This window comes from Enoplosus armatus, chromosome 21 (genome assembly GCF_043641665.1).
Source record: "Enoplosus armatus isolate fEnoArm2 chromosome 21, fEnoArm2.hap1, whole genome shotgun sequence".
Taxonomy (NCBI): domain Eukaryota; kingdom Metazoa; phylum Chordata; class Actinopteri; order Centrarchiformes; family Enoplosidae; genus Enoplosus; species Enoplosus armatus.
Genome location: NC_092200.1, coordinates 2165694 through 2188337, shown reverse-complemented (window position 1 = coordinate 2188337; position 22644 = coordinate 2165694). Strand labels below are relative to the sequence as shown.

The 22644-nt window shown below is 43.8% G+C and overlaps 3 protein-coding genes across 5 annotated transcripts in view; all 3 read right to left on the bottom strand.

Moving 5' to 3' along the window:
- Window positions 1-22644, bottom strand: part of nebl (nebulette) — a 73416-nt gene that overhangs the window by 8489 nt on the left and 42283 nt on the right. The window lies entirely within an intron of this gene.
- Window positions 37-22644, bottom strand: part of LOC139304577 (nebulette-like) — a 31615-nt gene continuing 9007 nt past the window's right edge. The window contains exons 13-40 of the mRNA XM_070928513.1: window positions 22547-22644; window positions 22345-22455; window positions 21471-21581; window positions 20673-20780; window positions 20443-20553; window positions 20234-20344; window positions 19649-19750; window positions 19242-19352; window positions 18969-19079; window positions 18098-18208; window positions 17357-17467; window positions 16969-17076; window positions 16526-16636; window positions 15828-15938; window positions 15374-15484; window positions 14640-14750; window positions 14137-14247; window positions 13626-13787; window positions 12863-12973; window positions 12666-12773; window positions 11284-11394; window positions 10579-10689; window positions 10252-10362; window positions 2107-2217; window positions 1399-1500; window positions 1031-1135; window positions 820-933; window positions 37-45 (exon numbers count right to left, since the gene is read on the bottom strand). The exon at window positions 22547-22644 is cut by the window's right edge and continues 13 nt beyond it. Of these exons, the coding sequence (XP_070784614.1) occupies window positions 37-45; window positions 820-933; window positions 1031-1135; window positions 1399-1500; window positions 2107-2217; window positions 10252-10362; window positions 10579-10689; window positions 11284-11394; window positions 12666-12773; window positions 12863-12973; window positions 13626-13787; window positions 14137-14247; window positions 14640-14750; window positions 15374-15484; window positions 15828-15938; window positions 16526-16636; window positions 16969-17076; window positions 17357-17467; window positions 18098-18208; window positions 18969-19079; window positions 19242-19352; window positions 19649-19750; window positions 20234-20344; window positions 20443-20553; window positions 20673-20780; window positions 21471-21581; window positions 22345-22455; window positions 22547-22644 (3014 nt within the window). The remainder of the gene's footprint in view (window positions 46-819; window positions 934-1030; window positions 1136-1398; window positions 1501-2106; window positions 2218-10251; window positions 10363-10578; window positions 10690-11283; window positions 11395-12665; window positions 12774-12862; window positions 12974-13625; window positions 13788-14136; window positions 14248-14639; window positions 14751-15373; window positions 15485-15827; window positions 15939-16525; window positions 16637-16968; window positions 17077-17356; window positions 17468-18097; window positions 18209-18968; window positions 19080-19241; window positions 19353-19648; window positions 19751-20233; window positions 20345-20442; window positions 20554-20672; window positions 20781-21470; window positions 21582-22344; window positions 22456-22546) is intronic.
- On the bottom strand, window positions 4007-10154 carry LOC139304578 (nebulette). The gene is made up of 14 exons (XM_070928514.1): window positions 10128-10154; window positions 9804-9914; window positions 9611-9721; window positions 9077-9184; window positions 8139-8249; window positions 7232-7342; window positions 7011-7121; window positions 6473-6583; window positions 5951-6061; window positions 5612-5722; window positions 5417-5524; window positions 4853-4963; window positions 4169-4279; window positions 4007-4060 (listed from the first exon to the last, which is right to left on the bottom strand). The coding sequence occupies exons 1-14, from the start codon at window positions 10152-10154 to the stop codon at window positions 4007-4009; spliced, it is 1407 nt and encodes a 468-aa protein (XP_070784615.1).

Below are 22644 nucleotides of genomic sequence, written 5' to 3'. Positions count from 1 at the left end.
GTTTATCTCGATGGTTGAAAAGAAAAGAAAACGTCTTCAGGTGAACTGGAGGAAAAGAAAATCAGTTGTGTTGAGTCATAGTGACAAATCCGTCGTGTGGACGTTAAACTCGGTCTAAAGTCTTTGGTCTGAATATCAAAGTGTTGCTGCGCCGACTGAACATGAGACCTCAAAGTTAAAGGTGAAGCCAAACTGTCTCCTGAGCATCTAAACAACAACATCCGAACCTCACCTCCAGCTCCAGGAAGACGTTTTGAGTCAGGAGCCCAGGTGTGCACTGAAAGAGTTCCTCGTGTCCATGCTGTCTGAGACGTGACACCACTCTAATGTAAGAATGTTCCCTTCATCCCTCGTCCAGAAAACAGACCCGTGAATCACAATCAGGGAACTTTGTACTAAAAAGACACACCGACTCACGACTCTAAAGACTCTGTATACTGGAGATACAGCTGAAACACTGAGCTGTTAAAGATTTATTTCTGCTACATTACATTAACTTCATGTCGTAATTAGGTGGAAAGCAGGTAGTATTTTCACAGCTGTGCTTTTTAGGTTTCACGCCCACATCCAACATTTGAGGGTGGGCTGCAGAGAAGAATGAAATTCATGAACTAGTTTGCTGCTGGACTTGGTGAAAAGGATCACGGGATTCGGGATTTCTTGCTTTAGCTGCAGTACAACATGATGAAGATGTATCTCGGACAAAAAACATAAAGCTTTGTGTTCACTGTGATGCCGCGGCTATAGTAGGTTGTTCTTCAGAGAGCGCTGAACTTGAAACCGTGTGAGACAGATCATGTGACCACGTGATTCACTCACCTGACTGGCCAGAGCGGCGGCAGCCTGAGTGTGTTTGAAGGAGAGGCAGTCCAGGGGGTTGTAACAGGGCCTCTGGCCCTTTAAATGTCTGTCGAAACTCTCCTTGTACTTCACCTGCAGGAGGGGGGGGGGGGGGGGGGGAGAGGTCAACAGAAAGCATGCTGGGTAAACTGTGTGTGTGTGTGTGTGTGTGTGTGTGTGTGTGCGTTACCTGGCTGGCCAGTTTTGAAACCTCTTTGGCGTGCTGGATGTCAGTTCTGGCCAAAAGAGAGACGTCACTGTAAACTGGCAGCTTAGTGTTACTCTTATAGGCTACCTGTGGAAACAACACACACACACACACACACACAATAAAAAACAATGGATATGTAACGACACACACACACACACACACCTACTTCTCATGAAGATGAACCTTGCAGGACACTCTTACATAATGACAGAACGTTTTCTATAATTAATCAGCAGTTCTACTCAGAGCTGGTGAATGAGACTGTTGGAACATGTTCACACACACACACACACACACACACACACACACACACACACTCACACACACACACACACACACACACTCACGTCGCTGGCCAGTTTAGCAGCGTTGGTGGCGTTGACGATGTCAGGTCTGTCTGCCGCCGTGTTGTAGTGATGAAGCTCCTCTCTGCCTTTTCTGTAGCTGACCTGAGAGCAGCAGAGGCAGTGAAGACAAAATGCAGAAACAACAAAGAGTATCGCAACATAAAACTGAAACAAACAACTGGAGAAAACGGATCAAAAGAGAGGGAGCTGACATCAACAGATCTCTACACATCAGTCTTGGGAACTAAACATTTGTTATCACACTCACTCTTTGTTATTCTCTCTCTTCAGCCGTCCGTTTGGACTAAAACAGCATTTTTCTGAGTGAATCTTAAAACGCCGCCTTGGTGTTTGTACGGAGTTAACGGAGCTTTCGATGACGTAGGATGAGCAGTGAGGGTCGGGGGGGCAGGAAAGTTAAGAAGATAAACTCGAACTTTCTCTGTAATCGTTCATTTTAAATGTCAATACAGCCGAATACACAGCAGAGCTGGTGGTCAGTCTAACCTGGTCCTTGGCCCAGAGGCCACTGCCAGAGAAATGCAACCGCTGTACAAGTCTGCTGTCAACACGTGCAGAAGACAAAGCCACAGAAAGACTATTTGGTGCTCAGCTGGTGTTCAGTTTTCGCCTGCTTGTTGCCTCACAGTGTTACATAACCGCTTGTCTTTTTGAGAAGTACAAACATGTCAGTGTGAGTGTATTTACATCGCTCTGGTTCTTGTTGACCTCCATGGCGTGCTCCACCTCCGGCAGTGTTTTCATGTTGGTGTAGCTGGACTTCCCCTTCTCACGGTTATACTTCTCCTTATAGGACTTCTACAGAGACACAGAGAGGGAGAGCGGAGGCCAGAAGGAAGGAGATGATCGGAAAACAAGAGAAAAGAAAAGAAGGAGAACAGAGAGGCAGAATAACATAACAGGATGGATTGAGGGAGAACATATCTGGTGACTAATTCAGCGTGGTGCTGAATAACCAGCGAAAACACACTAAAAATAAGACGAGCAGCTTCCAACTGTGAAAATGAGAAATTCACAGCATGACGCAGAAATGAATATTAAACTGAGTGAAGATTAACAGGCCTGCAGAACAAACCCGCTGCCTTCTGAGTGGATCGAGTGTGAAATGTAAAACCAAACAGTTTCTTTCTCAATCTATAAAAAGATGGTGACGTTTCGGTCGGAAGACCTTCATCGGGCGAAATTCAGGCGTCAAAGAGCGTCTTGGATGAGGAGACCAGAGACGCGTGTTTCCAGTTACAAACAATACACAGTAAACCAGGAAGGACCACGTCACACATCACAACATTTACAGTTCACAGGCTGTGACGTCTAAAATAAAACCTTTTAAAAACGAGACATTGTTGGGAGACATCACGTCACATTTCTCCTGCACTTCTCCAGCCTGAGATCAGTTTTATTGTAGCAGTGTTCTGCAGACAGTCTGGGCTGCTGTTGTCTAGGTGGTCTACGTTACGCGCTCCAGTTAGCGCCGCATTGCTCGGTCAACAGACATGAAACCAGAAAGCATCAGACCTGTGCCCCAGTTTACCCCGAGCTGTGATTTTCTGCCCTCTGGGCCGACTGACACCGAACAACAAACCTCATCTGTAAAACACACTGCTCATCAGACTGCAGCTACACTATCATGGTGAAAGTGTGTCGTTTCCTCTGTTGTTCACCAACATGAAATCGTCCTAAAACACCAGCAGGAATCTTGTTGAAGGCATTAAGGTTAACTGTGTCTGGGCTTCTTCCCTGCACTCTTTTGTAAATAATGAAATAAACCTGTTTGAAAGACTCATTACACAAATTCCTCCAGCTGTTGGAGACAGTGAAGGTCATCTGAGGCTAATCATCATCAGTAATCTGGTCCTTTTGCTTCATAAAGTAATAACATAGAAACCCATTTAAATTGGAGACCTTCGATCTGGGTGCCGTACTTCAGAAGATGTTAACGCAGTGTCTCATATCTATTCAGGAGCAGCAGACAGACGATGATTGACATGATTTATTTCTTTATGACGGAGGGAGTAACTTCCTCCAGAAGATAGAAGTGTGATCTCGCATATAACACCTGTGTGTCCATCATCTGTTTGATGTAAATCCATTTGTTTTCTTAGTGAACTGAATACTTAGTTACTTAGTTTTGCGGATGATATCATATTTTATGTTTTATAAGTAATACAATACATGTCAACGACCTGTTCTGCAGGTTGTCCCTCTCTATGTGTCGTCTGTCCCGTTTATATCCGAGGTGTTTTCAGAGGTGTCAGTGTTCAGCAGAGATCCTGTGAAACATGTGTGTCTGCCCCAGACTGTGTGTGTGTGTGTGTGTGTGTGTGTGTGTGTGTGTGTGTGTGTAGGCAGTAGGTCAGTGTCTGTGTCCTCAGGCGGTGGAGCACACAGCTGCTCTCCATGTTCACGCCTCAGCAGATAAAATGATACTAACACACACACTCCCTCTATGTGTATGTGTGTGTGTGTGTGTGTGTGTGTGTGTGTTAACGGAGAGCATCTTGGGATGTTGCTGTTTAAATGCCTCCCATTTGCTGTTTAATTAGAAATCTGAACCTTCGTCTCTCCTCACCTGCTGCACACTGAGCTCTTAATTACTCACACTGATAACAACCTGCTCCGAGATGTTTTGCTGAGGGTGGCACTACAGGAAGGCTCATGGAGCGACTTACAGAACATGACATAATCCCACATTTCTTGCATTGAGAGACCCAGTTTGAAGCGATTGAATCGTTTCTTCTGTCTGACTCACGTCGCTCTGCGTCTTGGCCAGCTCTTTAGCGAAGACGGTCTCGATGGTTTGGGGCATCTGGGCGTACAGACTGCAGCCGGCCTCCTTCTTTCCCTCCTCCCTGTATGCTTTCTGCAACACAAAACAAAACTTTTTACCCTGCAAAATATTAAAAGCACCCACCGAATCATGACTCAGATCCAATTCACAACAACGTTTTGTCTTTGCTGCCGTGGGCTGCTCAGTCTAAAAGGATGTTTGTGTATGAACGAAGAAGATAACAACTTATTGGACAGATTGGTACAGAATATCAGGGGGGGAAAGTCTGTAATCAGATACTTTGGTGTAATTAACATTAACAAATGGGATCAAAATGGAGTAAACCTCCATCTCATGTGGGGGGTTTAGTGTTACTGTAATTAGGACCACATTTCCCAGGGGCCCTTTTGTTTCCTCGCTATCTGCTTTTCTGGTCAAAGTGTATTGTAACATAATGAAAATGGCAGCGTGCAGACTTAAATCACTTGATTCTTCAGTGTGATGTTGATGAACACTGTTGTTCCACTAATGAACACACAGCTGAAAGCAAACATTAAAGGATGTCATGAAGCTTCAGCTGTTTCATCCAATACAGAGTCTGATATTATGTCACTGTGTAAACACTGGACAGTGAGCGGCAGACAGTGACTGGCGGCTGTTCTGTACCTCACTGTGCAGCTGAGTTTGCTCCTTGGCATGCTGAGTGTCTTTGGTCTCCGGCAGCAGAGAATACAGACTGTTGGCCAGCTCCTTCTTACCCGCCTGCTTGTATTTACTCTGCCAATAGAAAACAACAACAACAACAACATTAGATCAATGACAGTTAACTGTTAATATCTTACTGTGAGCCAGTTGTTCTGTAATCAGTGTTAAGATTTTAGGGTTTCAGTTCGCTGACCAATACAGACGCAGAATCTGATAAGATGTTTATGAAATTCAAATTTAAGACAATTTCATGACTTCTAAGACCTGATATTTGTACTTTATTCACCTGTGAACCTTGTGAAATAATAATAATCAGTAACTATCTAAATATTATTGACAGAAGGTGAGATTTTAGTGATGAGAGAAGTGTCTGGATTCAAACCACATGCTGTGAGTTAGATTCATCTTCCACATAAAACTCGTTCATCAGAGCTGAATGATTAATTATTCATCAGTAATGTTGGGGGGAAAAACAAGCACAAGCTGGCTTTTTCAGACAAACACACACCAAAATGTGTTTCCCACCTCGCTGTGTGTGTCAGCCATCTCTTTAACAAACTGAGTCTCCAGAGTTTCAGGCAGCAGAGAGTATAAAGTGTTGGGCAGATCCTCTTTGTCCTTCTTGTACCTCGTCTAAATAAAAACAGAGAGATATAAACATATTCTTCTATATATTTTCGCCATGATATCTTAACTCTGACAGACTGTTACGGCTCTGACCTCACTCTGAAGTTCAGAGATCTGCTTAGCGAACTCCATCTCTTTGGTCTCCGGCATGTGGTGGAAGACACTGCTGCTGACCTCCTGCCGGCCTTTCTGCTTGTATTTATTCTGCAACACACATTTGTTCACAACAATGAAGTATGTACATCTGTTTACTCCTGATGTTTCCTTTCTTTTAACCTAAATACAATAAACCATCAATAGTTCATGTGTGTGGAAGTTTATGATGACATCTTGAGTCCATGTTATTTCTGTACAGAAGCTAAATGTCCACTGTGGCGTGTACCAGAGGAAAGAAGCCACGGGTTTGATCACAGCTTCTTAACGTCCACCCACCTCACTCTGAAGCTCCATGGCGGCTTTGGCAAACTTCATCTCTTCGGTCTCGGGCAGCAGAGAGTACAGGTTGGTGCTCTGCTCCTTCTTACCTCCTTCCTTGTACTTCACCTGGAGAGGTCAGAGAGGTCAGAGTTCTGTTTCCACGAGCTATAAACATGTTTTATATGCCTTCATCCAGTCCAGTGATCCCAAGCTGCAGTACATTTGTAGACAGGGGTCCCTGATGACTCAAAGGAGGATCCTGGACTGTTTCGGAAACTCCTACAGGATGAGTGAACATCAACCTGAAGGCTAAAGAAGACTTAAATAAAACAGAAAAAATGTTCAGTTTTTGCCTCTGAAGACTTGAATGTTGGAGTTGCTGACTCCTTTATTTCAATTCAAGTACAATCTCATGTAAAAGCAAGTCAAGGTCCCTCACAGACAGAAGAGTTCTCCACTGACACAAACGAGCGTCCAACTCTTTCTGCTCTGTCTGTGTAAACAGTGTATTCACAGTTCACGCGAGTGTTTGTGTACCTGACTCTGCAGCTCAGTAGCCTCTTTAGCGTGTCGCGTCTCCAGAGTTTCAGGTAACTGGTGGTACAGACAGCTGGTCGCCTCCTTCCTGCTCGCCTCCTTGTACTTGGCCTGAAGAAAACATCAGCTGTTAGCCGCCACGCGCCTGTGAGCTAGCAGGTGTAGCAGGTGTAGCAGGTGTAGCAGGTGCTGCGTCGTCACTGGAATCAGCTCAGTGAGCTCGTCTTCTATCTTCTTCTTCTTATGGGAGGACATTTTCTGTCTTCGAGTTTCTATTGATTCAGTTTCTGCAGATGTCTCAAACATGAAATTACTTCAGGCTTTTACTAATGGAGGTTTACAGGGTTAATAATGAGTTAGTATATATATGAAAGTACCTTGACTGATTACCTTTAATGTGATAAAACTCGATAAAGGCGATAGTTTAGGAGGTACAGCACTGTTGCCTCCCAGCGAAAGGTCCTGAGCTTGAATCCAGTGAGACGACAAAGAAACAGGAGGACAAAGAATGAACTAATAAACACTCTGTTATCCTCACCTCACTCTGCAGCTCAGAGACACTTTTAGCAAACTGAGTCTCAGCAGTTTCTGGTAGCTGAGAGTAGAAGCTCTGAGAGCGGCTCCTGATCCCGTCCTCCTTGTATTTACTCTGGACAGATGGACAGAGAGAGGCAGAGGACACTGAAGACACCGTGACAGACGACATCAAACTCATTCAGACGTCGGGAACAAAGCAGACGGAGCCAACATCCTTTTCACCTCGCTCTGCAGGTCGGACATCTTGGCCGCGAGCTGCGTCTCCGCCGTCTGCGGCAGCTGAGCGTACAGACTGGACCACATGGACTTCTTCCCGCTCTGCTTGTACTTGATCTGCAGGGGACAGCAGCAGGAGGAAGGAAACAATTCAGACGCGATCTCATCTTTCTTCGCTGCGTGTGAATGTGGGGTAAGACCAGCACCACCTCCTGTGACGTCACGCTGAATCAGCATCATCTCACAGGGTTTCCCTTCCACCAACACAACAACAACTGATGCTATTACAGTTTAGTTATAGTTTATTCTTTCATTTGAGGATTTGCTGTTTTCTTTTATCTTCATCTAGTGTGAATTTAATATCTTGGGGTTTTGACTGACAGAGGAAACACATTTCAACTGACAAGACGCTCAGAAGGATCCTGGTTTAGTCCCGATGGCAGACTAATTGGGAAGGAATGAATAAATGAATGAGCTAACAGCAAACTAATGTACTGGTCTAAACCTCAAACCACCACTTTCAGTTAGTGGAGGACCAGAGAGAGCAACATTCATTCAATATTTGAGCTACATTACGTACACACTTCTGCTCCTCAGTGAGATAATGCTGCTGCTGCACCGGCTACAAACAGCTTTGCAAAATATTCACGGCATTTAGCAAAGTGTCTTCAAAGTGCAAAATATGATTCATTCATTTATTCTTTGAAGAGTAACGCTGCACTCAGTTTGAGCTTCTCTCTGCCTGAATAATGCAAGACAGCGAGTGTGCAGAGTGCAGGCAAGACAAGAGGTTTGCTCCACGTCTCTTTACATGTGTCTTTACGTGAAATAACATCAGGACAGTCGGCGGCTTCGTGACAGCTGACCGCCGCGGGACAAACTGCGGGTGAATGTGAATAAACGATGCGTGTACCTCGCTCTGCAGCTCCGTAACCTCTTTAACATGCTGCGTCTCCAGAGTCTCAGGCAGCTGGTGGTACAGAGAGCTGCTGGCTTCTTTCTTTCCTGCTTCCTTGTACTTGACCTGCAGGAAAAACAGGTCAAAGTTCAGCGTTTTAAACATTTCACAGCTTCTCCTTCACAACAAGGCGGAACGTCTGCAGCTAATATCTTAAGACACGTCCACCTTTGTTGTTGTGGCTGACGTTGCTGGCTTTTCTTCAGGATTGTTTAATATTAATATTGTCACATGAAAACTGAAGGCGAACAGGCACTGGGGTGAGAGATGAAAAGCTGATGCATTCCTCGTTTTGTTTAGAGAAGAAAAGTGTATTTATTCTCTTTTGAACAGCTCTAATGTGTTTCAGCAGCAGAAGAGGAGGAGGAGGAGGAGGAGGAGGAGGAGGGAGAGGTATCCAGCAGCTCTGAATGTGTTTCTGATAACAAGACCAGAATAGACAACAGTGGTCAGTCTATCTGCAATGTGTCAACATGTTGGAGTGCCTGAGATGGAGCACACACACACCTAATTTACTCTCTTAGGGCACTGCATCGACGCACATACATTCTTTACCTTCAAAGGTGTTATTCTGCATTTTCTTATTGTCAACAAATACCCCAAAAAGACCAAAACCAACTATGTGTTACTTTCTCAATACTTTCTGACTTCCTGTCTGTGGCTCTCAGCTCCGAAAACAGCTTAAAAATACAGTTTCATCCTAAAAACAACTGCTCGCAGTAGTTTTTACCAAACTAACAGGAGGAAATAGTGCATTTGTACGGGACTATTTTCAGCGGCGGATGAATCCACATGTGGTGCTCTAGTGAGTATTCGGGGCAGCAGGACGGTGTGTGTGGGACAGTCCAGATAAACTACAGTGTGTGTGTGTTCATGGTGGTGGAGGGTCCCACCTCGCTGTGTGTCTCAGCCATCTCTTTAACAAACTGAGTCTCCAGAGTTTCAGGCAGCAGAGAGTATAAAGTGTTGGGCAGATCCTCTTTGTCCTTCTTGTACTTCGCCTTATAACAAAAAAAAGAAAAGTTGATGAATTATTACACCCCCCAACCACTGACTTATGGTGTGAAATTCAAAATATCTAACAAGAAGAATGAAGAAAATCAGTTTGTTCATTTATATAAAAATGAACATTGTACTGTCGGTATTTAGTGAAAACCTGATGCAGACAACAAACAACAGAAAGAGAAGCTTGATTCCTATATTTGCAACCATGGCACGATTAAAGAGGGCGACTTTAAAATACTTTCCTTCACAGCAAAACTGAAGCCGAGTCCTACAGATAAACACGAGCGAAGACATTTTTCATATTCATCCAATCGAACAAAATACTGCACTTGACTTTAAACAACTTTAAAAACAAACACTGTAAAATCCTGATGCGACGATCCACCTGCAGACCACCTGTATGAGGCGTTCAGGGTCCTCACCTCACTCTGTATCTCTGACATCTGCTTGGCAAACTGGGTGTCTGCCGTCTGAGGGAGGAGCGAGTACAAGTTCTTACTGATGTCCTTCTTCCCCTCTTCTTTATACTTCACCTAAGAAAGAGCGCACACGGCTTACAGACACCAACCCGTGATGCTTTTTCACTTCAAATGCGTCCGTCAGTGTGTCCCTCACCTCGCTGTAAATGTCTCTCAGCTCTTTGGCCAGCTGTGTCTCCGTGGTTTCAGGCAGCTGGTGATACAGAGAACCGCTCACCTCCTTCCTACTGTCCTGCTTATATTTCACCTACACAGAGACAGCAGAATTAAGCCTTTCTGATCAGGTTTCAGCTATTTTCAGAAGTAATATCCAAAGTCAGATATATATATTCAGTTACTGCTTGAAGAATCAGACAACAAATCAGGGTTTGAAGGTTGGAAAGAGGTTGTTCTTCGATTCTAACTGGTGTTATCTTTTCTATCTTTTCTAGGGAAGGCTGAAGATAAACAACCCTCAGACACTTTTCCACTCATTGTCGACTCCCATTGGATCCTGGTCCAGAAGGTCCGGCGGAAAGGACGCAGAATAAAACAACAGTAATCCCTTCCAGCAGAGGTGAACACAGGCCTGGACCTGAACACACCTGACTCTGCAGCTGGGAGACCTCTTTAGCGTGCAGAGTGTCCAGAGTCTCAGGCAGCGTCGAGTACAGAGAGCTGGACGCGTCTTTCCTGCCTGCTTCTTTATATTTGACCTGGAAAACAAGACAAAACATTACTTTGTACAAAGCGAACATATTCCATCTGATGTGAACACTGTGGAACCGACAAACACTCTCCAGGAATACAGCAGAATATTCTACACTTTCATGGCACACAGAAACAAGATTAAAGAAGAACAGAAGCTTTCATCACGTGTTTTTAACTTTGATCATTCTGCAGTTATTAAATGAGCCAACATCTTGCCGTACCTCACTCTGTATTTCAGAAACAGCTTTGGCAAACTGGATTTCGCTGGTCTCTGGGAGCTGGGAGTAAACACTGATGGTCTGGCTCTTCTTCCCACTCTCTTTATACTTGTTCTAGAGACGACGACACAACAAGACATATTCAGAGGGACATTTTATATGTATATCAAACTGTATATTTTGACACGCTGTGTTGCTCTGAACTCCAAGTGGGTTTACACTTTGTTTTTGTGGCCAATATATCTGCAGAAATGGAGCACAAGTCAAGATGACGGTGTGTGAATCGGCCCTCCATCTACAACAAACACTTTCCTTTTTATAGTTTTATTTTCTTTGACTTTGGCTCTGAGCAAAAACGAGAATCCCCTGATTTTTATTCTATTAATTCAAGTGCTTCTACTGCGAGAAGAAACCCGAAGCAACCAAAGAGATCAAAGTCTGAAGTACCGTACAAACACTCGGTCGATGTTTAGATTTGATCTTAAAGAAGTGAGTATTTTACCTGCTGTTAACTGAATTTAAATTAAAGGCAGCCGTTGCGAGACAGTGATGTCCGTACAGTCCTGAAGGCTTCAACATCAAACTAAACAAACATGAAAACCAGCTGATCTGTGAGTTTGTCACATGTTGGCTATGTAAGCTGTGTCATATGGAGCCTTTTCTGTTCTTCCCTTCACATAATAAAATCCAGCTCCATGAGTGTTGTACCTCACTCTGGATCTCCGTCATCTCTCGAGCGAACTGCGTCTCGGCGGTCTCGGGGAGCTGCGAGTACAGAGACGACGTCATCTCCTTCCTCCCTTCATCTTTGTACTTTTTCTAAAACAAAGAAACAAAGTGAAACGCAGAAAACCACTGAATGTGATTCATCTCCAGTAAAACCAGTCTCAGTTTAACACAAGCATCTCTTTCATAACCAGTTCATGATTTAAAGGGCCGGCTCACACAAATTCAATTAAAAAATCCAATCACTTCCATTGTATTGAAGTGGCAGAAATCTAATTCATCTGCATGTCATGAAACCACGAGAGGTGAGTGAGAAAACGTGTTGAACCAACCACAGAGGGAGTGGAAGTAGACCTGCTTGGTTGGGTTCAAACTGCTTTTTTGAATGTCAGTAAAACATCTTTGGATTTGGCTGAATTGAAAGATGGAGAGAGAGAGAGGAGATGAAGGTAGAGAGACACTCACTTCACTCTGTAGTTCAGTCACTTCTTTGGCGTGTTTGGTCTCCAGAGTTTCGGGCAGTTTGGAGTACAGAGAGGACGCCGTCTGCTGCTTCCCAGCCTGCTTGTACTTCACCTGACACACACACACACACACACACACACACACACACACACACACACACACACACACACACACACCACTACAGTCATGAAGTATCTCTGAACTCTGAAGTATCAAACCCTCCACAGTCCTTCTTGAATCTTTTACTACCAACAACTAAAAATGTACAGCTACCTTCTTTTGACCACCGTTATCAGTTGTGCACCCTATTGGTGGTTGATATAGCAACCGTTCTGTGATATCATCAGATTTATCAGCTGTCGACCAATAGGATTTCAGCTTCACGCCCTGTTTGGCCCTACATAGTTGTCACATTTCAATTTGGGACAACTGAAAGACATCCTTAGTGGAGAGTTTCTTGTTTTCTAGTTTATATTTCTGGTCAATCTGGAACAGGAACATAAAGCGGTCCAGGCAGCCTACAGCAGGGTTAGATCCAGACCTCCTTATCTCCACGCTGTCCGTCTCTGCACCTTAAACACATCCGACACACCGCAACACATTCTCCACCACACACAGCCACATCAAGGATCGTACTGGTCTTTGTGTTGTTTCAGCTAACATGCTGGAGTGATTCAGTCTTCTTGTTTTTAATCATGGGGGCTACTTCACCCCTCTGTGTGACTCACTAGACTGTTGGATGAGGATGATAATGCAGCAGCCCCTCAAATGGTTTAATGAATTCACCAACTGACGCCTGAATAATATAATATAATACTGTGTTTGAGTTGTTACAGTGACAATAAAAGAATCCCTGGATCCTCCTGATCAGCGTCCGGGAGTCAAACAGAGGGTCCCACCTCGCTGTGTGTCTCAGCCATCTCTTTAACAAACTGAGTCTCCAGAGTTTCAGGCAGCAGAGAGTATAAAGTGTTGGGCAGATCCTCTTTGTCCTTCTTGTACTTCGCCTTCAGAGGAGAATATAAAATCAGCAAACATGGAAACAGAAACCACACTGTATTGAAAGAAAGGAGAGAAGATTTCAGCGTCGCTGCACCTCGCTCTGGATCTCTGACATCTGTTTGGCGAAATGCATCTCTGCCGTCTCGGGGAGGAGGTGGTAGAGTGACGAGGACGCGTCCTTCTTACGTCCCTCTTTATATTTCACCTGCATCACAAAACAAACAAATCACTTTTACTGAAGTTGTACGACTCCACTTCATGAGGGGTTTTTAATTCATTTAGTCATTCTCGGAGGCAGCATCTGTTAGAGGAACTGCAGCTTCAAACATTTTAGCATTCATTGTCGCCAAACATCGTATTTCTGGACCCTCCTCCTCCTGAGGCTGCAGTGGAGACTTCAGCTCGACCAGACCAGCGTGGACTCACAAACACTGAAAAAGCTTTGTAACATCGTTGCTTTAACTAATGGAGCCTCATATTTTCTGACAATGTTTGACAAACAGTTTTCTGTTTTTGTCTGTGTCCTCCTTAATGGACTGAAGTGGGTCGGACTCAACATCTGAATGGTGATGCCGTCACACGTGGTGGGTTGTCTGGTCCCTCACACAGTCCCGATGAAGCAGATTAGCTCATTTACTTATGAATGTTTAACGTTCATAACGAGAAATTCTTGATAATTGAAAGTTTTAACAAGGCTACTTCACTATAATTCAGGACTGCTTCTCTTTTAAAGCTCCTACAGCAACCGCCAACCACCAGCTTTTTTCTTACAGAGGGACTTATTGGGGCTGTTGTGTTCAAGGACAGCCAGTTAAAACCAGTTTCACATACAGCTGCTGAAGTAAAAAGTTTGTCACCTGGCTCTGGCGCTCCGTCATCTCCTTGGCCAACTCAGTCTGGAGGGTTTGAGGAAGGCTGGAGAACAGACTGGACGACAGCTCCTTCTGCACGTCCTCTTTGTACTTCACCTGCAGGGACGACAGTTTGTTTGTGGGTCGTGTGTCCTCGTCTGACAGAAACTGCACGGTTTGATGTGTAAAATATGTGTGGGCAAAAAATACAGAGATGTAAAGAAATCTTACTTAAGTGTGTCAACACACTTTTCTTTAACACGTTTTTTACTGTTTTTGAAATCATCTCAGTAGCAGATGCAGCAGGTATTCCATCATTTTATTAAACAATATTATGTTTGTAAGGTCCTGAAAAGGATATGAAGATAAAAAGTCATGTGCAGTGAGTAGACTGGGACTAAAGCTTGGGTTTATGTTTAAAGTTCATATGAAAACTGGGTTTAGAATAAGAAAGAACGAAGTGGGTTATAAGAGGGTTATATTACATGTGAAAGTAATGTTAGTGTCTGATCGGTACCTGGCTCTGTATCTGGGACGCCTGCTTGGCGTGTTGAGTGTCCAGAGTTTCTGCCATCACAGAGTACAGACAGCTGCCGGCCTCCTGCCTCCCAGACTTCTTATACTTTGTCTGAAAAACAAACATTTAAAGACTTTTTCACGTGTCTTTTTTTAGTTTGAGCTACCACACGTTTAGAGATGCAGCACAAACAATAACTGAAACACTGTCGATTCATTTCCTGTCTGTGTTAATAAAGATTTGATGTTTAGGTATGAAGGTAGAACAGGTTATGTTCATATATTAGGTATAAACTAAAGAGAATAAAGCTTTCCCTTTGTATAAAGCACCATCATGTATCAGATCCCGGATTTTGGAGCTCAAATTAGTTCCAGTGAAGTTAAACTTCACTGACAACAAGGCCACCGATGTGCAGAGTCACGTGATCTTCACATTCATTCAAAAAAAGGAACTGAGCTGGGCTTGTAATGCTTTATCGACAATCCTCTTTTCTCTCATCTCACCTCGCTCTGCAGCTCAGAAACAGTTTTAGCAAACTGAGTCTCAGCGGTTTCTGGCAGCTGGGAGTAGAAGCTCTGAGAGAGGCTCCTCATCCCGTCCTCCTTGTACTTGTTCTACAGTGAGAGACAGAAAACGGCCGGATTACAATCACTAATAACACGAAAACCAAATGCAACTGGAGTTTATGCCAAAGTCTGATACATGTTTAATAATAGCTACCAGTGTCAGAAGAACTGAGAGCTCCACAGAGGCAGATAAGAAAAGTCACTCGTTCATAACTAACCACAGCAGCCTGTCCTCCGCTGCATCACCACAGAAACCCATCGCATCACAGCGTCCATGTAAAGAGACACGAGAGAGACTAACGTGCTACGAGCTGCGACACTCCTGCCATGAACAGAAACGACTGCCAGAGACACACATTTAATGTTAAAATAGATAAATAAATATTTCAGTGTTGGACGTTTGAAAACGTGAGTTTGAGTTCAGAACAAAAACACTGAGCTGATGTCTAACAACTGATCTAAGGTTACTTCAGTGGTGCAAAATGTAGCTGCAGCTCCACAGACGTCATGTTGACTCAAGGGAGTGAAACTGAGGTCACGTGACAACAACTGAATCATCTTAATGACAGCTGAGACGGGATAACATTAACAATAATACTACTGCCGATACCACACCAGCATGTAGAAGCGGTTCAACGACTCCCTTCGCTGGGACGTGTCTGCGCTCTTACTTGGCTCTGCATGTCGGTGAGCTCTCGGGCAAACTGGGTCTCCAGAGTGTCGGGCAGCTGGTGGTAAACTGGGCACGGCAACTCCTTCTTAACGGCCTCTTTATACAAGATCTACAGGACACAGAGGGGACAACACGGGGACGCTCACTGAGGAGGACAAAACAACAAGCCTGTGAAACATGCAGAAAACACTGGGGGGGGTCGTGGGTTTGCATGTTTTAACTACAAACTGAGAACACTTTGCATTACTGCTGACGTTTCTCTAAAGTGAGTTTCCACAGTGGAGTCTATGATATGACGATGGGATTCATCTGCTTCCTGCGTTTAAAAAGTTGACTCTCAAATCTCGGATGTTGTAGCGTCTTTTTCCTGTTTGTTACAAACATCATTAGCGCCTGTCAAAGGTGCATGATGCATGTGTGCATGTGTGCATGTGTGCATGTGTGTACTGTACCTGACTCTGCAGCTGTGAAGCCTCTTTAGCGTGTTGTGTCTCCAGAGTTTCAGGTAGTCGCTGATACAGAGACGTTGATGTCTGCTTCTTACTGGCCTCTTTGTATTTAGTCTGGAGGAAACAGTGAGGATCAGATTCAGGTTTAGTGTTTGAACATTTTACCATTTTTTAAACACTGTTCCATCTTGCAGCGCTCCTCTAACTCAGGATTTTGGTGACAGTTTTTGGGACATCTGCTGTCTGAAGCTATTCTCCAAACACTGAGTTTAAGAACACCTGTCTGTCTGTCTGTCTGTCTGTTGAGAGGGATAGACAGGAAATGCAGGGAAAGAGAGACTGCGATCTCAAAGCATCTCAATACATTTTGAGTCTATTTTTTTCCTGCAAGGGTTCTTTGGTCTATCTGATCTTTTTTCCTTCCTCGCCTGAATGCAGAAATATTGATGCAACAAAGACAATTATAAAGAAGTTGTTTGGATTTTGGGAGCAGATTTAGCTGCTGCTGCTTCTTCTACTCTACAGTCACAGAAAGAGCAGAAATGTGGAAAGATGAGAAGTGAAGCATTTGGAAAAACAATATTATCTTCCAACAAACTTATGTTCTGTCTCATCATTTGTTTAGTACATCGGAGAAATTACAGCCTTTCTCCTGAATTCTTAAATCATATGAAGTCTGAAGGTAATTCTGCTGAACCCACCTCACTCTGCATGTCTGTCAGCTCTTTAGCATGCTGGGCGTCGATGGTGTCGGGGAGCAGAGAGTACAGGTTGACGCTCATCTCTTTCTTACCATCTTCTTTGTACTTGACCTTGTGATGAAACAAAATACAGCCAGGAGGATGAGAATAAACCTGCTGGAGCACTCACTCACTCAGAAAGGAGTTGTCAAATGTTAGTGAGTCTTTTCTACAGAGGTCATACTGAGCACAAACCTCGAGTGCACAGAGACGGAAATATGTGTTTGTGATGAGTAAAGTAAATATCTTTGTGTGTTTATCAATCAAATATTGATATATGAACACTACAGTCATTCACAACCTAATAAACCTTTAAATCAAAGTCCAAGTTCTGAACTGTGGGATGAAACAAACCACTGCAGGTTTACATGTAATAACGTGTTGATGCTATAAACCAGTCGTACCTCACTGAGCATCTCCGTCTGCTGTCTGACAAACTGAGTGTCGATGGTTTCTGGCATGAGGTGGTACAGACTGCAGGCGTCCTTCTTTAAACTCTGCTTGTACTTCAGCTGAAGGAAACAGAAGAACAGCACAGTTTATCCTTTTCTTCTCTCAACATGGATCCCATCACGCTCCAGTTCGGGTTCATGTGAGACACTTTAAGGTCTGACTTTTTGTTCGGGAATACTTTAATAAGCCTGTAAAAACACTTTCCTTGGTGAACAAATCTGCAAAGTGAAACCAGTCTTAAAGGTAATAACATGTACACTTTTTGAGTCTTGCACAGATTGAATTGTTATCCAATAATCAAAAAAGCTGGTGTGTGTGTGTGTGTGTGTGTGTGTGTACCTGACTCTGCAGCTGTGAAGCCTCTTTAGCGTGCTGCGTTTCCAGAGTCTCGGGCAGAGTCGAGTACAGAGAGCTCGTCACTCCTTTCTTCCCTGCTTCTTTGTACTTCATCTGAAACAGAACGCAAACCAAAAAATGAACTTCTTGCTTCCGACTGTTGTCAAACCTTCACCTGCTGCAGACGTCCTCTTTAAAAATCTATTTCGTTGAATCAGTTTTGTTCACATTTAGCATCAGCATCAATAATAACCCAGGGGTTCGTGCACAGAGCTGTTGCCTCTGAGCCTCTTTTCTCTGTTCAGCTGAAGTTAGCTCTGAGACTTTAGGAGATTGATGTCATTTACACTGTTGAACTCACGTAAGAGAGACACTGAAACATACAGCGGTGTGTCATCTGCGTAGCTGTGATACCTGATTCAGGATTTGTTCACCTGGAATCCAAAATAACACTCTAATATGTTTTTAAAAGTTTGTATCTACTTTGCAGCAGCATTAGGGGACATCATCGGGCGTGAGAACAACATTTAGGGGGCGTATCTAACTGAATATAATGAATAAACTCCTTCCACCTGTGAATACATCGTACATATGCTCTCACCACATTGAAACTACAGGGCACTCAGATGTTACCGACCACGTGTTTATGATGCTTTTTAGTGCTACCAGGACTTTCAAACAAAAGGAAACATGTTGTGGCAAAGGTGAAAGGTACCAAGAGTGTGAAGTGATCCTCTCCCTCACCTCACTCTGCAGCCCTGAGACAGCTTTAGCGAACTGAGTCTCAGTTGTTTCTGGAAGCTGAGAGTAGAAACTCTGAGAGAGGCTTCTCCTTCCGTCCTCCTTGTACTTGTTCTGGAAAAGATGGAAACAAAAGAGATGAGTTTGATCTACACACTGCCACAGATGGAAAGGTGTGAAGAAACTGCAAACATGTTTAAAAATCTGTGAATGTGCTCGTGAGTACTGAGCAGCAGAAGTCTGTTCTCCCTGTGTCCCCCCAAAAAACTGCCCCCCCTTTTATTTCCCCGGCCACAGAGCAGATATTGTTAATGACTCTTCTACAAACAGACTTGGATACCCCTTTGATCCTGCTTCTGATGCTAATCCGGCCTCTGATGAGTGTCTAAGGTATAAAAACATCAGAGAGCATTGGATAATGGGGTAGTGATTATTTATAACTGATCAAACAGCATTCTTACTGCAGCTCTCTCTGCATGTTGGAGATCTCATGTTTATTTCATCTCACTCCAAAATGTTTAAGGGTGAAGAAACAATTTACGAGTCCCCACATTAGTATGCATTTATTCAAGTTATTCAAGTGTTAGCTCAGTTCATGTGGCCAAATCTCACACAGCAATTTGAATGATAATTGAAGAGACATTTATAACATGAACGTGGAAAATGCTCGTTTCTGATTGTCTGGCACTTTGTTTTTACTGAACTACCTTTGAAATCAAATCCCTTTAAGTGCAAGTTCTGTCTATCTATGTCCATCTGTACAAATCGATCACTGAGAGATATCGTCAGGTAATGAAGGAACATATAATCTGATGGGGAGTTCCACTGTGTTAAAGTCTAGAAATATCTTTACCCAGCTTATCGTTTTATTTACCTCGCTCTGCATGTCAGTCATCTCTCTGGCGAAGCTGGTCTCTGATGTGTCGGACAGAGTGGAGTACAGGGAGCTGGACATCTCCTTCTTCCCGCTCTCCTTGTATTTGACCTGGGAAATAACAGCATCAACAAGCAGAGGAGGATGGATGACAAAGGGCTAAAAACTCTGAGTGTTTTTTCCACTTGTTGTGCTGTATATTGGTGGAAATCAGACAGTAAGGAACCTATTCTTGATTCCCTTCTCTGGGCAAAAGTGAAAAGCTGTCCTCACCTCACTGAGCAGCTCTGCAGCTTCTTTAGCGTGCTGCGTCTCCATGGTGTGAGGCAGGAGGGAGTACAGACATGTACTCGCCTCCTTCTTACCCGCCTCCTTGTACTTGGTCTGCAGATTGAAAGGAACATGGTCACTCTGCATGATGTGGTGGTTTGTGCAACTCACTCCGCGCAGCCTCTACTGACAAAGTAAGTCAGTTCAGAATCAGACATTTACAGCCTGTGGCTAATATTCCTCATCTTGGGACAGTCCAGATGGCTGTCCTCTGAGCAGCTTGTTCATAAACCAACACACTCTTAGCACAACAAAAGAACAGCAGCGCTTTTAAATATGTTTGGTTTTCTTTTGGTCCGACCGATACTTATATATCATATTACAATAACATTTGAAAAACGTCCCTGTACCTCGCTCTGCAGCTCAGACAGCTGTTTGGCCAGCTGTGTCTCGGTGGTCTCTGGGAGCTGATGGTACAGACTGCCCTGCTTCAGACCTTCTTTATACTTCACCTGCAGGAGACAGGAAGGAGTCACATGGTGCGCTCATATGTCTATTATTCCTGAAATACATCGGAACAATGTGAGTGTCAGCATTTATTTGGCCCTGGGCCACTCCACTCATGTGGCATCATGTGGCATCAGCTCGCACTGGAAGAGTCTTTGGAGTTGGCCCAGTCTATGGGAGGACATTACTGCCAAAGAAATATCTGAAATATCCTTTAAAGCAGATTCAGTTAAACTTGGATGGAGTCAATTGTCTGTTAGACAGTTTTACAAAATCTATTTTAGAGCAGAGAATCGGAGGCTGCACTTCCTTCTGTTGCTCCTGTATTTGTATAAATGACACTGCTGACCGATGTATGCATACAGTTTAAGTTATCAGCTGATTCATATATCTTGATCTGTCACATTATTATGACAGATTTCTACTTAGTGGAAGGAAAGACACTCCTGAAAGAGGGAAGAAGTAAGAAAAGAGCAAAGTTTGAATACCTCACTCTGAAGGTTTGACACCTCTTTGGCGTGTTGGGTGTCGATGGTCTCAGGCAGCAGAGAGTACAGGCTGATGCTCATCTCCTTCTTACCGTCCTCTTTGTACTTCACCTGAAGAAGAACACGTCTCATGAAGGAGGAGGAGGAGGTTCTTTATGAATCTGACGCTGCTGCGAGTGAACAGCAAATTCTGTCCTTCCTGTTGTTACCTCGCTGAGGAGCTCAGAGACTTCCTTCGCGTGGGCCGTCTCTAAGGTCTCAGGCAGCAGGTGGAACAGACTGGAGGAGCGGCCTTTCTTCAGAGCCGCCTTGTACTGCAGCTGAACACGAACAGGAGCAGAGACAATTAGTCATCTATAAAAAGACACGGGAGGGATGAACGCGTGTTTGTTACTGTGTGTAGGTGTGTGTGGACCTGCAGGTAGACATGAGTTTTTACCTCACTCTGCCGCTCAGAAGCCTCTTTGGCGTGCAGCGTCTCCAGAGTCTCAGGCAGAGTGGAATACAGAGAGCTGGACACCTCTTTCTTTCCCTTTTTGTACTTCATCTAAAATGAATTCAGTGGAATGATCTGGTGATAATTCATTCAACACAACGTCAACAGCAGAAACATTCAACTCAAATAAAACTAGAAACTTATTTAAAAAAAACCCACCCTGAGAACTGTAAAAAATGTAGTTACAGCCAGATATATAATTTAAGCTCCACTGTACATAACAATAATCTATATGTGTGCATTAAATAAAATTGAATGGGTCAGTCCAAATGTAGGTCTCAAAAATAAATAAAGTTTTTATAAAGTTTAAAAAATAAAGATTTTTTTATAAAGATTTTCATGAAATCAAACCCTGTTTTTGACGCCATCTATAGCCGGCAGCAACAGTCAGTTACCTCTCTGTATATTAGTTTTCATTGTTAGTGGCGGACTCAGTTCATGCTAATGCTAACCCAACATTTCCTGCTGCTGCTACTTCACATTAAAAGACTTCAACTGGTGAAACACTTTTATTGTGAAGAAGCCACGTGAAGACCTGTTAACCACCAGCAACCAAATTAACAAGGACTGACATCTTCAGGAGAACTTTGATGATTTTCACATTTTCAACACACTCAAAGTGGAATTGGACGTCACGGTCTGAGACTCTGCTCATGGTTGCTGTCGTGGAGTTTGTTCTCAGCGCTGGTTTCCCTCTGTTCAGATGGAGAAACAGGACCCGCAGTATGAGAAGTTCCTCACCTCGCTCTGCAGCTCCGAAACAGCTTTAGCAAACTGAGTCTCGGAGGTCTCTGGCAGCTGACTGTAGACACTCTGTGAAAGACTCTTTATCCCATTCTCCTTGTACTTAGACTGTAAAAGACAGAACATCCAAAATATTAGTCTGGACAGAGACACGTTGCACCTGCTTATCAACAATGAACCTCTATCAATGGCAAAGCTGACATATTCATTCCTCTTCTTTGTGTATTTTTGATCGTCTGTGCTGTGACGCTGAGCCTCATTCATCTGGACTGTGTCTGTACAACATCGCTGAGATGCAAATGAAAGGCTGCAGCGCCGATAACCTCTTTGATCCTTTTCTGATGATAATCACGCGCGTGACGACCAATTCATAAGAGAAACATCAGCAACGATGAGCTGATGACACCTTCCTGTTCTGGACCTCGTGGGTGCGTTTGAGGACTGTGGTGAGAGTTCAATGTTACAACAACCACATCTCAACATGTATACTAACTTCATTCACACTTTAATGTATATTAGTACATTTATATAACTTCTCCAAGACGTGCTATGAAAGTCACTGAAAGGCAACATGCCATCATGTTTTTGTTTACTTTTTATATAGTTTTAGTTTCCTTTTCTTTGTGTAAATTGTCGTTTACGATGGCACAGTCAGCACTGCATCTGAAGGTATTCCACACACTATTAACTGACACCAACACACATTTGGGGGGGCTATGTTTTAGAGGCATTTCCTGTGGTCATATATGACGTACAGTACAATATCTCCTCTCCTTTAATTCCTGGTGTATTTCTGTCACTCTGCCTCACAGTGTGATATCAGCCCTGGATTAGAGGACTCGATGAATGTCGTCGTTCTGAGTGCTGGTACCTCGCTCAGCATGTCAGTCATCTCTCTGGCGAAGCTGGTTTCTGAAGTGTCAGGCAGGGTGGAGTAGAGGGAGCTGGACCTCTCCTTCTTCCCGCTCTCCTTGTACTTAATCTGGGAGAAAGTATTTAGAGAAACATCCATAATCTTCATGTCCACAGTATTTAAGTGAAGCGTCAGGTTAAGCGGTGCAGCTGCTCCGTACCTCACTGAGCAGCTCGGTGGACTCTTTAGCGTGTTGCGTCTCCAGGGTTTCAGGCAGAAGAGAGTACAGGCAGCTATTCACTTCTTTCCTTCCGGCTT